This window comes from Camelina sativa, chromosome 7, assembly GCF_000633955.1.
Source record: "Camelina sativa cultivar DH55 chromosome 7, Cs, whole genome shotgun sequence".
Lineage (NCBI taxonomy): Eukaryota > Viridiplantae > Streptophyta > Magnoliopsida > Brassicales > Brassicaceae > Camelina > Camelina sativa.
The window spans coordinates 17,034,280-17,049,561 of NC_025691.1; the positions used below are offsets into that span (position 1 = coordinate 17,034,280).

Consider the following 15,282-nt stretch of genomic DNA (forward strand, 5'->3'; position numbering starts at 1 on the left):
CCCCCCCCCACCCCAAAAAAAAAATAACAGTACGTATTTCTATAATATGGTGAAGGTTATAACGGTATTCTAATACCCTTAATATAGTAAACTTGGTAAAAATTACAATAAGATACTTTTTTAATATATAGTTAATATTCGATTTTACATCTAAAATGTACTTTTTTTTGATACAACTAATTATAGCATAATTATGACTATGAATGTATTGACGTAATCACCTAATCATCATTTAGCAAAAGATAAAATCCATCACATCACACATATAACCTTTCATACATAAATACACACGTACAATTTTGTAGATGGAAATGTATAAACAGATGCGTACACGCAAATACATATATGTTTATCTATGTATGATATGATTTGGATGTTAAAAAGATGATATCAGAAAGCATAAGTTCTTGAAGTGGGAGAGTCGGCAATTTGAAGGGTTTCTTGGATAATTTTGTTTGCCTTTCTACTTCTCAACTCAAATCTCATGCTCTCACTCTTGTCTATCTTCTCATACGAAGATGAAGATGATGAAGAAGATGAATATGATGATGATGATAATGATGATCTCTTCCCCATCCTTAGACCCGTCTTTATCTTCGACTTCAAGCCTTCCATAATCTTCCCTAGTCTCATCCTCACCACCATCTACTATATGTGGAAGAACTGAAGAAGAAGAAAGAAACTAATTAGATCTTCCAATTACGTACAGAAAGTAATTCTAGATTAATTTATGGGCTTAATTACTATTCTGAATTTATTAGATTAGCATATATACTAGCTCACTTGGAGATAAATCTTGTATCTACTACACTTAAAGATATATATATATATATATATATATATATCTTAACAAAAAGTTAATTAAGAAGATCGAGCTTCACTTTTCTTGTAATTAATCTGCAAGTTAAAAAGATTGAACTAGGCATATATATATGCATGTAAATAGGTGTATTTGTTATTAGAAAACTCAACGAGAATTCAGAAAAAGAGGAAAAAGAGAAAAAAAAAGAAACATGAGAGAGAGTAGAAGAGACATGAAACCTCTTGGTAGTGATGACTTGGAGATATGAGAGAAGATGAAAATGGAGAATATGGAATAGAGGAGAATAATATATACACATATAAGTGGTTTTTTATTAATATTGTGTTTGTGTGTGTGGTGGAGGCTGATGTCAAAGGTTGTGACTTGTGACTATTGTGAGTCTCGTGACCTTGTTTTTTTCAAACTTTTAACTAATATTATAATACGATGGTTATTAGTTTAGTACTATGGTTTTGGGTGGTTTAGTATAGTCAAAGATTCAGATTTTAAGAATTAAGGCAACACCAAATCATGGTTATTGGGGAATTTGATTGTTTTACTTGTTTATTTCATACATTATGTATCTTAGCAAAGTTCTTTAAAGTGAAATCCTGAAGAAGAAAGAAACTAGTTTTATACCAAATAGAGAAATCTAAACAAAATAGAAAATCTTGTGTGGTAAATCGAAAAGAGATAAGAAATACTGTGTGGTGCTTTTCACAAAGATAATTTTAATTAGTTAATATTTACTTCCGCCACTGAAATTTCTTCCATTACTTGATAGGTATTATAAAAAAAATTCTACGTTCTAAATGTATGAAAATAATTGTAAAGTCTAATTAATTGATCAGTGATCACTGAAAACTTGAACTTTTCTACCATAAAATTGAAATGTAAGATAATCAAAGCCTGCTTTGATATCCCTTAGTTTGCTTTGAGGCGTAATTAAGCGAGCACTACATGACTTTTGTTGCATTTGAACACATTCAAATATTTCGTGATACGGTTCACTGGACTAGAATAGAGCCAAAACATGGGTACTAGTGAGCATTTCATATCAGCTCGGAAAACTTCTTCCATATGTGTTGACTAGATAGATGAACTAGTACTACTACTACACATGTCAACCCAATTATATGGGTTGTGCCAATACTCGTGTAACCCATTAACGAACTGTAGTATCTACATAATCTAAATAACTGGAAATGTTTTTTATTGTGTGCAAAAACTTATTAATTAAAATAAATGTGAAAGACAACTTAGAATACACTCAACTTTCTTCTTCTTTTCGGAGACATGGAAGATTGCTAATTTAGACTCCGAATAATTATGACTCCTACCGGTAATCATTAGAAAAACAAAAAGAAAAGGAACAAAAAGAACTTTTAAAAAGGAACAAAAAGAATAATGTGAAATGGAATAAACAGTTTTTGAGAAATGAAAAAAAATCTGGAGAGAATGAACTAAATAGTAAATGGTAACAAAACAATAAAAACATCTTTTTAAATATGTTAAATATTAAATAAATCAAATTCAATAATAATACTAATACTACTTCTAATGTATATACAATGAATTTTATATTTGTTTTTTTTTAAAAATTGTAAATTAAATTTTAGATATGTCATATTAAATATTAATATTAACCTACAATACAATTTTAAAGGTAATTTAAAATATTTTTAGTTTTTATTTATGATATAAACATGAGTCTCTTAAATTTCTTTTACTATTCAATATAGTTTTTAAATAGCCTTAAGATTAGTTTCACATGAAATTCATATCAAAATTATTTTTTCTGTCAGTACATTATGAAAATATGAAAATTATTATATTAGAAAATTGAATATTAATAATAAACTTATTTTTGTTTATATTTTAAAAACGAATTTTAATATTTGTTCTTTTTCTGTTACATTTGTTCCTCATCAATTTTGGGGAAGCACATTTTTTTTCTATTGTTCCTTATTTTTTTCAGAATGTAGAGGAAAAATTATTACTATCAAATGGTAAAAAAATTGTGGAATAAAAAAAAAATCACATTCCTCTTCATTCTTTTCTTAAAATGTGGTCACCAATTGAAGCCTATGTTTTTCATAATAATACTAATTAGTATTAAAATATTACTTTAAAATTGTTACAAAAGACTAAAGAGTATTATTCAAATCTTGATCACTACTACTAAACTATTGATTGTGAAATGTAACGTCCGTATACGTAATATTTATTTCAGTTAAATTCAGATTCAAATCATACTTTTAGTTACGTTTGTTTATTTTCTTAGATTTTTAAAATATAAATTTAGGGAAAGAAAAGTTAAAATATATAAGTATACAGAAATTGTAAAATTTCATGGAATTCCAACTTTAAATCAATTGACAATGAATAGAATAGAATGATCCATATATGTTTATTATATATTATTGGTTTTATTTTGAATAATTTAAAGGTTTTACCTAAACCGTATATTATCTTAAGTCAGAAACTAAAACATTTTATCAATTTTCAACTGTAAATTGAACCACCAACGTCTAGGTTTTGCATGAAGATGGAAAGTAGGATCCTAGCTAACATAAATTAGTAAAGAAAACTTGTCATTAAAAATTCTTCAACAAAAGTTTAAAATTATACGCAATTTTGTAAGGACATAAAAAGGAGTTGAAAATTGTGTGTGATCTTGAAAATATCGGTTACCACAATACCACGCGACTTCTTATTCTTACTTAATTCAGATTCGTAAAAGTTTTCTAAAATTCTCTTACCGACAAATGGAAAAATGTATTTTATGTTCAATAACTAGTTAGAAGCATGAAACATGTGCAGTTGTGTACATCATTATGCAAACAGCTATATCGTATACATTTTTGGTCAGCTGTCAACATATGTAAATCCATATGAACAAAAAAAAAAGAGTTTAGTTGTTTAATTCTTGATTTCGTCTTTTGTTTTTTTTTGTCTTTCTTTCGCAAATACATCAATTTTCAACGTAAAATTTCCTTAAAATGTGGATTGGTTAGAATTAAATCCGTCTATTTCAATCTTTTATTATAATATTTTACTCTGTTGGTGATGCGAGACTTTGAATTTAAAGAAGTAGAGAGTTTTGATTAAAAAAACAAAGAAGAAGAAGTAGAGAGTTATTATTGATTAAGCTGAATTCGTTGGATGTAAGTCCAAGCATAAGAGGATCCAAAATCAAAGTTCAAGTTCTTAATATAATTATGATTTAAGGCTTAAGAAATTTAAGATATTATTATGTTGTTATGGTCGATTATTTATTAGTCGGATTTCTACGCAAAGGCAAAAAAATTTCAGCCAAAAAACAAAAACAAACTGATCCATATTCCACCTTTTTAATCCAGAGAACATCAATTTTTTTTTTTCATTTGATCACTCTTTTAATCCAGAAAACTATTTTATGATGGAAAAAAGACAAAGCAAATGTTTTACATTGGTCGGCCAAAAACATCTCAAACGTGGGATCTAACAATTTCTATCCGTATTTTTTTGTAGTGTACAATTTTGTGCTTCTTTATGTAAATAAAATAATATTTTTTCATAATATAGAATGTTTAGAGAAGTATTTTATTTCATAATATAGGATGTTTCCAATTTTCTATGCAACTTTTAGATTAAATTTATATTTTATATTATGCAGACTTGTTTATGATTGGTTAAACTTTTTAAAAGTAACTATTTATTAATATGCGTGTTTTTACTAAAACATCTTATATTTTGAAATGGAAAGAGTATAGTTTAGTGGTTTTCTAACTTTGTATGAGATTCAACCAAAAAAAAAAGGAGAACCTTGTATTTAGTAAAATTGTTTGAAAACGTTATATTTATAAAGAAAAAACATTGATGTTTAATTTTGAGCCTTATAATTGTTACAATGGATCTTAATATTTATTTGGTAGGCCCATTAGAATTGAAATAATAGTAATGTATTTAATTAATGTTCACCTCTTTGAGTTTCATAGTTACATACTTACATTGTCCCTCTAAGGGTCCGACTGGTTCAACCGCATCGTTTGCGGTTGCATTTGCGGGAGATTGCGGAAGCGGGTAGTTGCTGTTTCAAGCGTTATTAAGCGTTTTGAATGACTGGTTTAGCGTTTTAAAATGGGTGCGTTTGCGGGAGTTTACGACTGGTTAACCAGTGGGCGCAGTAGCGGTTAAAACATAATAAATGTAATATATAATTATATAAATGTATAAAAATACCAAAAATTTATTAAACTTGATTTATAATTAAAATTCATTTAAAAAATACTAAAATAATTATTAAAAAAACAAAAAAAAATCATATTGAAATACTTATTACTTTATACATTTGGCTTTTTACCAAAACTTTAATCAAGTAATTTGATAAATGACAAAAAATATGTTTTAGATCGTAGATCTTCTTTTTAAATCTCACACACTCAATAAGTTCCGTGGGACAGTAGTTGCATTGGTCGTAATGATCAAATGAGAGTTGAGAAGACTCGTGATTTGTTTTTATATTTTTCAAAAAAATAATCTTATTTTTTAAAATTTCTGATAAAATATTATATTTATTTAGATTTTTTGAACATATGTGCGATGTGTCATTATATTTACATCAAGTTTTTTGGGTTATTGTTAATTGAAATCTTATTTTCTTCACATTGTTTATTTTTTAACATTCTCAATCGTATTCGTACTTCATTTTCTCCAATCCTTAATGAATAAAATAGTTAGATAAAAGATATATATAAAAAATATTTCATTATCATTGATTTGTTTCAAATTAAAAAAAAAAAAAATTCCAACCGCAATCGCCCGCAACCGCAAACGCTTGCGGGAAGCAGCTTTTGGAATTCAGTGGTTTAGAGCGATTGGAAGCGATTGGGAGCGATTTGTGTGATTAGTATCAATTGCTAGCAACCGTTACCACCCGCAAACACAGCATCTGCGGGTGGTAGCGGGAGAACCAGTCAGGCTCTAAATCAGGCATATATATATATATATATATATATTTCCTTTAATGGGCAGATCCACGAAATTACATGGGAAACAGAGATTATGGGCAAATTGGAATAGTAACCATCGTCGGAAAGAAGACTCATGCCCTATTGACACCGTGTTGTAGAGGGTCTGATCATCAGCTCCGGCGGATGCGAGAACCACAACTTTGCGGCAGATTGAGGTATCTAGTAAATGGGGAGGAAGCATCCGACTCCCAACCACTGTTCTTTTTCCCTTCGACCAACCAGCCCGCCACAGATCTCCCGGTATGAACAACTCTCCGACAACTCGGCATGTTGTTGGTAGCTCCCGTTCCTAGCAAGCTCCAACTTTAGGCATATCCTCTTCTTCCCAGATCTGACATTCTTCCAACTTGCTGAATCAGATCTCTTCACACCGGCCTGACGGAAGTTAGTCACGACAGCGAAAGGGGCCGATGGCTCAATCGGAAAAACCCAAACGCACGAAATCCGTGACAGCCTTCAAGATCCAAACAGATCTACCATTAATCGCCAAAGCGCTTCGACAACTTACCTTCTCCTCCATCGACTTCCGCCGTGAATGCTAAGCCAATCTGACGGATAAGCCACGAGAGTCGATCGCTGCTCCTTACCGGCGTCTTCAAACCGACAAGATCTGCAGCAACACTCTCCTTCCGTCATCTCGGAGTCGCACCCACATCGAAGGAGGAGAGACCACACCCTTGCCGACGGAGAAAGAAGATCTAATTCACCTCTTCATCCCCACAGTAAATCGAGGTAGTGAATCACAAGGCCACCAAGAACAGATCTGAAAGAAGAAAAAGTTAAAACTCGAGGAGAGAGAAGAGAGAGTTTCTTTGGAACGATTGTTCTCTTCTCACATCTAAATCAAACATAGTTAGTAGTGGTACCTATGATCTAATATCAGTTTTAGTTCACCGGGGCTTGAGAGTGTTTCTGGCCCCTAAGTCGATCATAATATGGTACTAATACCTATGATCCGATATCAGTTTTGGTCTATCCGAGAATTCCTATGCAAAAATTTGGATTCGAACTGAAATAGTAAAATTTTAGATACGTCAAATCTAATCAGATTTAAATATACAAAATTAGTGATTATTTGTCTATAAATATTCTATTATTTCTTTCAACAAATGTGATGGGAGTTAAGTGGCAAAATGTAACGCTCCAACTGTCACTTTGTTTAATGAGCCCATATCCACTCCTGACTTATAGATCCACTTTGCTTAGTAAGCCCCATGTCCACTTTCGGCCCATAGGCCCACTCATATCTGACGGTCGATTTGATACATTTGGAAGTTTACCGTCCCTACAGATCACCACGTGATTTTTTTTTGTGTTTTGTCCTCACTCGCATAGTTCCAACAATCACTAGAAGATCACTATACTTAAACTACTCCAGCTCAAGCAAGCTTAACTCCGGAGTTCTCTCAAAACTTTTGACTGAAAAGATAAATGTATTTAGATGATATAGAGACCAAATAAATTCTTTTAATCTTTTCCCCGTTTCCCTCAAAAGGATTAAAAATAACACACTCACTTCAAGCAAAAGAAATGTTTTAATCCTATGCATGTTGTAGACAATTTTTTTTTTTCCGTTTATGCTTTGCCAAAATTTCCAATTGAGAATGAGTTGTCGTCCACATTTCGCTATTCAAGCAGTCAAATCTCATTTCAAACAACTCATACGTATCTACTATACCATTTTAAAATCCACCAAAAATTACATAAAAGACCAAACCTAAAACTAAACACATTTTTCGTCTTCCCATAAACATTTTAGTTCTTCAACAAATCAAGTTGTTTAACCTTTTAGAAGAAATTAAAACCTTATTTTGTCTTTTTTGAAGATTATCATTATCATGATCATGTTTTTGTCTCGAGAAATCACATTAAGACGAAAAGCCAAATAATTAAGAAGATCTGAAGGCAAAATAGTCGAGTTTATGTTCACTCTCTTTTATTTATAAAAATTAGCCGCAAAATACTCTTATCATCACCCATTAACTAGAGAGTTTTTGTGCCTTGTTTTCTTTTCTTTTTACCAATTTTAAATTAAATTTTTGGCTATATATATTATACCTAATTAACACTTTTGATTATTGTTTCTGGCAGATTTGCTGATAAAACCTAAAAACCAAAGGTTAAGACTTTGTTCTCTCGCTCGCTTCTTCGAGTCGTTTCATATTCCCTTTCAATTCTTTCAAGTTTTATGTAATTGGGTATTTCTCGTTTACTCTCTAATACTATACGATTCTTGGTTTGAACTTGTAAACTCTTCAACCCTAATAATGCCTTTTATTCACAAATTTGATTGAGAAGGGTTTTTAAGTGAGACTCTTTTGATGCTTGTTGCTTAAAGTTTTCATTTTTATTGTCAATTGGGTTTTTGGTTAAGCAATGTGAGCTGTGTGATTGAATTGATTAGCTCGATGAAGCTGGATCTTTTTAGACTGAGGATTGGTTTCTTGATTATTATTCCTAACTAACTCCTAACAATTACATTAGCTGTACATTTGGAATCTAATGTTGTTTTGAGTTTTTGGAATTTGCAAATATTTATTGATTAGTTTTTGGTTTGCTTATTACTGTTTGCTTTTGTTTTGCAGGGTTATCTTATTCTTGGGTGGATGATTTTATGAAACTTTTCTAGGAGATAATTGTTTACGTTTTATTTAAAAATGGCAGCTTCAAGCGGCTCTGGTTTGGAAGGTCAGAAACATGACCTCAGTTCTGGTGATCACTTGAGATCCTCCATTCTTATGTTGATATATGTTTTCTTTGTATTTACTGATTTTGGAAGTTTTATCTAGTTTCCATTTCTCTGTTTTCCTTTCTTTGAGTGTTTTACTTTTACGTTTTAAGTATAAATAAGGATGAGTTCGAGTTTGTGAGACTCAAGTTAGAGAGAGCTTATCGGTTTACAACTGAGGGAAAGGCTTTGAGCTTTGTTAATCAGGTTTTTCAAGGAGTTCTTTGTGTGATCGTTTTAATTTGAATAAGAAAGAGCTTTAACTCTATTTGTTATTCTTAAATTTATCTGCTGTGGATGGGGAAATGTGTATAGACATGGAGGAAGACATGGATCTAACGGAAGATGATTTCAGAAATGTCTCTGGCCAGTTTTCAGGGGAAACATCGAGAGTGGAGGATGTTAGTTGTATCCTTATTTTTCTTTTTATGTTGAAGGTTGCTATTGCTTGCGTTTCTTAAACCTCTGCTTCGAGTATAGTTTCACTTTAGGATTGACATGGATTATGAGCATGCTTCTATCATCATACGCTCTGAGATTTGAATGCATGTGATTATGTATTCTTTCTTTGTTTTTCATAATTACATGTGTCAGCTAAATCTGGTGTTAAAAGATCCAGAACAACCTTCGACGAACAGCAACCTTCAGTCCATGTTACTTATAAACACTTAACAAGGTTAGGTGAATAGAAGACTCTTAACTCGACCAAATGTAAATTTTAACATTTGAATGCTCAAACGTTGCTGTCATTATATAACTGTTACTTGTTTTGATTCGTGTTTCCTGCATCTTTCAGAGCTAGTAAGCAGAAGCTGGAAAGTTTATTACAGCAATGGTCAGAATGGGAGGCAGAACAAAATTCTTTGTCCGAGGTAGCTACGATTTTTGAGGTCTTCAAAGTAATTTTTATAGCCAATATAGTGATTTTTTTTTTTGTTTTGCAAAAGTCAATCAGTTTCAAGTTATTGAAAGAATAATTGGAAATGAATTTTAGCAACTGTGTAAGAAATGATATGGACACTTGTTTGCTGACTATCTCATGTTATATGATCAGGATCAAGAACAACAAGTACTAGAATCTGGTGATGAGACATATTTTCCTGCTTTGCGTGTGGGATTGCAGAAGACTTCATCTGTGGTGAGTGAAAATGTTTTTTTTTGGAGCATGTCAAAGCTTGAAGAATTCAGGCTTGATGCAATCCTTACTGATAGATACATTATTGCTTGTGCAGTCATTTTGGCTCGACTATCAAACTGGAGACAATTCTTCGAAGAAGTTAGTTCCTGTGGAAAGTAGCACCACCCCTCTTTATAACCGTGGATTTACAATTGGTTTAGATTCAGCCGGTGGTTCAAATAACTTGGAAGGGTAAACAAATCCTTATTTCTTATTTCGTTTTACTTGTGACAATGAATGTGCTATTGATACTCTAGTATCTATCTTGTGCATTCGTTTATTTTATTTTGTTGTTTTAATTGTTTCTAGAGGCTTGGAGATTATTGATGATCCTCCACGCTGCTTCAATTGCAGCGCATACAGTCATTCCTTGAGAGAATGTCCGAAGCCTTTTGATCGATTAGCAGTTAGTAATGCTCGGAGGCAACATAAAAGCAAAAGAAATCAGAATCCTGGAACCCGTCTACCGTCCCGATATTATGAGAGCCCTCAAGTTGGTAAATATGATGGCTTGAAGCCTGGCTCACTTGATCCAGAGACACGACAGCTTCTTGGTCTAAAGGTAAAATTTTAACCTTCTTCCATTGTATTTGGAATTAGACCAAAGAGAATGAGCTTCCTGGTTACGGCGATTCTTATCTTGTCCAGGAACTCGACCCTCCTCCATGGCTACACAGAATGCGAGAGATTGGATATCCACCAGGATATTTTGGTAAACTTTCCTAATCTCCCATCTCCATCAAATATCATTATCATCATCATATCAAAGGCATCTTTGTTCATGACTTGGTTGTATCTGCTTTTTGTTGTTTATGTCTTCTTAGCTGTCGAAGAGGATCATCTCTCAGGAATCACTATATTTGGTGAGGAAGAGACTAAAAAAGAAGAGGAGGAAGTTAAGATTGAGGACGGTGAAATCTTGGAAAATGCAAACCCTCAAGAGCCAAGAAAGATAATGACAGTTGGGTTTCCCGGGATTAATGCACCCATTCCAGAAAACGCAGATTCGTGGCTATGGGAACAGAGGAATAACACAGCACATAGTTATTATCATGATCACCGTCGACCACAGGACTATAGAGACCAGACAGGCCCTCCAGGTGTTGCACTGTCTTCGAGCTATCCTCCAAGGTATGGCATTAGATATGATCACGGGTTCGTTTCAGGACTAAGAAGCCCGGGATCCGAAATATCGGAATCAGAAAGAGTTAAGAGCTATCATTACTCTTTTTATGATCCAAACTTCAAGTAGAGGGAGGCTAGTAGTGATTCATTTAGATCTAGCAGCAGAAGATGTATTAATTAGTGAGTGTGGGATGTAATGGTGTTGTTTAGGGATTAAGTTTTAACATCAGTATCCAATTTTTGCTCGAAGTGATCCATTAGTTAAGAGCTACCCGCACTATAGGATGAAACATTCAGGCCGAAGCCAAGTGGTCTATGCACAATGTTTGTTCGAACCAAAAGCTATGTCCGTGGCCTTAAAATGGTTATGCTAGTTTGGTGTTGTAACATGTCCATCAATGTGTAAGCCTTTTTGTTTTGTTTTATTGTGTTTTGTCTCTACTTAAATATAGAATATCTCAGTAAATCTAGTTCGTTCCGACAATCATTAAAAATCTATAAATAATTAAGTTCGTTTGGACATTCTTGTCTACCCCTAACTCCATAATGACATTAACACTTCCACTCAATACCTTTGTAATTTACTGAATAAACTTTAAAAAAACAAATATTTTGGAAATCTAATAATTTTTGTAATTTTATTCAAACATTTCGATAGTCTTCATCACAATTCATTTTAATTAAATTGGTTTCCATAAATTTGTAAGATTTTATTCTTTTTTCTACTACTAATAAAGAAACACATTTCTATTCAACATCGAGCGTAGTGGAGGATAAGTTTGTGGTAATTGCGGTCAAAGAAAAAGTTGGTGGGAATTTATTAAATAAAATATTTTGCAAAACATTCAATAAGCTTCAAAAAAATATTTTGGAAGTCTAGTAATTGTTAGCTTCTGTATTCAAACTTTATCAAAAGTATTTATTACAAATCTTATCTACTAATTAATTCTTAAGATTCTTTTTTTTTCTTTTCAATTACAAATTAAAAAAAAAAATGTTTATCTTATAAATAACGACGCAACATCGAGATCTATGACAAAGAATTTTTTTTATATAGATATAACTTTTTTTTTCTTTGATCTTCTTAAAGTCCTAAAAGAGTAAAAAGCTTCGTTTTTAATATCATTATTAAAAAAAAAAAAAATCTCTAACCAATTAAATTATTACATATAAATCTTTTTTTTTGCTATATATATCTCTAAACAAATTATAAATTGTAATCGTAAATTTCTAAAACCCTAATTAAGGTAACAACGTAGACCAGACGAAGTCAGAGGCTTTTTCTTCTCTCTTTCAACTTATTTCTCTTTTGTCTTCTTCGGTACTTGTTTACTCTGTTTAGGTCTTGTTTTTGTGTTCTTCTTCGATCAATTCGTGAATTTTCTTGATGATCCGTCGTTGAATTCTAGCTGACGCAGCTGATTAGGATATATTTTGTTATAGTACCAATCCAGGTTCAAAACTCCAAAACTATGGGTTTTATTTTTTTAATGGGGTGATTTCGTAGCATAATCTTAAGCATAAATCCGACATTAATTGAAGGTTTTGCTTTGGCTATCGCACTTTTTTTATATATATATATATATATATATATATAAGCTTTAATTATGGAATCGAGTATTTTGATTAGATTCAGGTTGATCCGTTGATTTTTTTCATTGTAAGACTCTTTAATCCAATTACACTTAGTGTATACCTTGTGAAACAAGCTAAAATATTATCAATATTTTTCGTTGTTCGTTTATGGTTGTACGTAGTGACAGTATTGCATGATCCTGACATGTTGATTGAATTGGTGTAGGGAATATTCGTAATCTGGATTAAGCTGCAGCAGCCATCGTGTAAAAGTAGAACGAGCTTGATGATGCCAAGGTTTCCTGAGAATGATGAGCCTGGTGATGACTCAGAGAATTACGATGAGCTCATTCGTAACTGGTTGAGTAGTCTAGGAAAGCCGAGTGGTACTGTTGTTGCATCTGATCATGATGATGACGTCCAGTATCTTGGAACTAGAAAAGCTCAGCCAGATCAAAGCGGAAACGAAGTGCGAAAGCGGCGGAGGTCTGGTCCTGGTTCTTGGGGAGATTCGGTTCGTGATCTTGATCCCTTTCCCCGCTCGGCTTACCCTCCTGGACCTTATGGCGTAACGAAGCAAGATGTGATGAACAATCCTCCTTTGGATACTAGCAAACGTGTGAAGCTAGCGAAAAAGTTTGTACGTGTTTCTACTTTCGAGGATTTGTTTTCGCCCAACGAAGAAATGGTTGAGATCGAGGAGAGGAGGCTAGGAACTGCTGAGCTAGGAACTGATGTAGTTATTGTTGACCCGATGAGACTTGATGAAGGGACCACATCTGACACAGTGCATCTGAACCATGAGAAGTTGGGAGTTGGTGCAGAGCCGATGAGACGTGATGAAGGGACCACGTCTGTGGTTAATGCTGACATTGACACAGTCTCTCTGAATCATGAGGAGCTGGGATTTGGTGCTGATAATGTTGAGCCCAAGTCTCAGGTTAATGCTGACACTGTTGAGCAGATGAAATGTGCTGAAGGGACCATGCCTGAAGTTAATGTTGACACTGACACAGTGTCTTTGAACCATGAGAAGTTGGATACTGTTGAGCCAATGAATTGTGATGAAGGGACCAAGTCTGAGGTCAAAGGTGACACTGACACAGTGTCTTTGAACCATGAGAAGATGGGAGGTGGTGCAGAGCCGATGAAATATGATGAAGGGACCAGGTCTGAGATTAATGCTGACACTGACACAGTGTCTTTGAACCATGAGAAGATGGGAGGTGGTGCAGAGCCGATGAAATATGATGAAGGGACCAGGTCTGAGATTAATGCTGACACTGACACAGTGTCTTTGAACCATGAGAAGATGGGAGTTGGTGCTGTGCTTATGAAATGTGATGAAGGGACCAAGTCTGAGGTCGAAGCTGACACGACGTCTCTGCAAAAGCATAACAAGAGAGGTGTCTCAGTGATCGAACATTTCACAGATGAAGAGATAAAGTTGCATATAATGAATCTTCCGAAGCAAATTAGTATTAGTCAGGTAACTTATTTGAGCCTTATCATTGCTTTATGCTTTTTGTTTTGTTTTGTGTATCTTTAAAATTTTGTTTAGTTATTTGTCCCACAGAGCACAATGTGTTACATCGAGGAGGAGTATGTGGAGGATAAAGATGGGGAATTATGCCAGTTGTGTGGCAATGACAGACTCCCGTTACCACCACCGCCAATATATTGCTTAATATGCAGCCGTCGTATCAAAGACGACGCTTCCTATTACACCCCCGGGGAAGAAGAGATAAAGGATGCGAACCTTAACTTCTGCAGTCCTTGTCGCACTGTCTGTGCAACCAAGTTCAAGTTAACATCTGGAATCACTATCTCAAAAGCCAATATGCTTATATCGAATAACCTTCAAAACCAATCTTTGGAGAAGGTAAAAAAACTTTATCTCTCTCTCTCCCTCTCGTAAATAATCTCTCATTTATTCATTGAAATATTATTACTAATTACATGTTGTTTGAGCAGTGGGTTCAATGTGGATCTTGTTACAAATGGCAACATGAAGTTTGTGGTCTCTACAATAAGGACAAGGACAAAGACAACACCAGAGAGTATATTTGTCCCATATGTTTACTAGAGGAGCGTAAAAGTAACAACAACAACAACAACATGCCAGTCAATGACAATACTAATATGGGAGCAAAAGATTTGCCTGAAACCATCCTCAGCTTCTTTCTAGAGCAAAGGCTAGCCAAGCGCCTTAAGGAAGAGAGATGCGAAACGGCAAAGGCTTTAGGGAAGGACGTTACGGATGTAAGAATTGATGTGGTTAATTTCTGCCATTTTGAGTTTTTCAGATTCTTATTAATTTATAACTCAAACTTGTTACATTTTTCTTTACAAGGTATCTGCACCAGAGGGTCTTACTCTCAGAGTTGTGTATTCCGCTGACAAAATCTCAACCGTCAACAAACCCTTAGCCGATTTGCTCCATAGAAAAAACTATCCTACTGAGTTCCCTTACAGATCAAAGGTGAGATGAGGATTGAATATTTTTAACCTTTTTGATTATGTATTTTTCAAACCTTAGATACAGTTTTGTCATTAATGTTTTTGATATGTTTTCAGGTTATACTTCTGTTTCAGAAAGTGGAAGGAGTTGATATATGCATCTTTGCATTGTTTGTACAAGAGTTTGGTTCAGAATGTAGCCAACCTAACCAACGCAGCACATACATCGTATATCTCGATTCGGTCAAGTACTTTAGACCTGAGAGAGTAACACTAGCAGGAGAAGCTCTGAGAACTTTCGTTTATCATGAAATCTTGGTAATTAACAATCTCTTTTTTAAGTCATCATCTGTGCTTTAAATGCTTAATTAAAAAACCTAACTATATATTATTGACATTT

The 15,282-nt window shown here is 33.5% G+C and overlaps 2 protein-coding genes across 8 annotated transcripts in view; both read left to right on the forward strand.

Moving 5' to 3' along the window:
* On the forward strand, positions 7,547-11,272 carry LOC104701322. 7 transcript variants are annotated; one of them, XM_010416976.2, is made up of 10 exons: positions 7,547-8,015; positions 8,403-8,529; positions 8,861-8,953; positions 9,140-9,221; positions 9,342-9,417; positions 9,600-9,683; positions 9,778-9,914; positions 10,032-10,284; positions 10,371-10,434; positions 10,547-11,272. In XM_010416976.2, exons 2-10 carry the CDS (start codon positions 8,475-8,477, stop codon positions 10,972-10,974), a joined length of 1,272 nt encoding a protein of 423 aa, XP_010415278.1. In that variant the 5' UTR covers positions 7,547-8,015; positions 8,403-8,474; the 3' UTR covers positions 10,975-11,272. The 7 variants fall into 7 exon arrangements, with proteins under 7 accessions (XP_010415278.1, XP_010415280.1, XP_010415281.1 ...); XM_010416978.2 differs by having other exon boundaries at positions 7,547-7,936; XM_010416979.2 differs by having other exon boundaries at positions 7,548-8,015; positions 8,403-8,505.
* Positions 12,591-15,282, forward strand: part of LOC104704692 (histone acetyltransferase HAC2-like) — a 6,610-nt gene continuing 3,918 nt past the window's right edge. Inside the window, exons 1-6 of the mRNA XM_010420734.1 lie at positions 12,591-12,596; positions 12,649-13,911; positions 13,999-14,304; positions 14,397-14,684; positions 14,776-14,904; positions 15,000-15,238. Of these exons, the coding sequence (XP_010419036.1) occupies positions 12,591-12,596; positions 12,649-13,911; positions 13,999-14,304; positions 14,397-14,684; positions 14,776-14,904; positions 15,000-15,238 (2,231 nt within the window). The remainder of the gene's footprint in view (positions 12,597-12,648; positions 13,912-13,998; positions 14,305-14,396; positions 14,685-14,775; positions 14,905-14,999; positions 15,239-15,282) is intronic.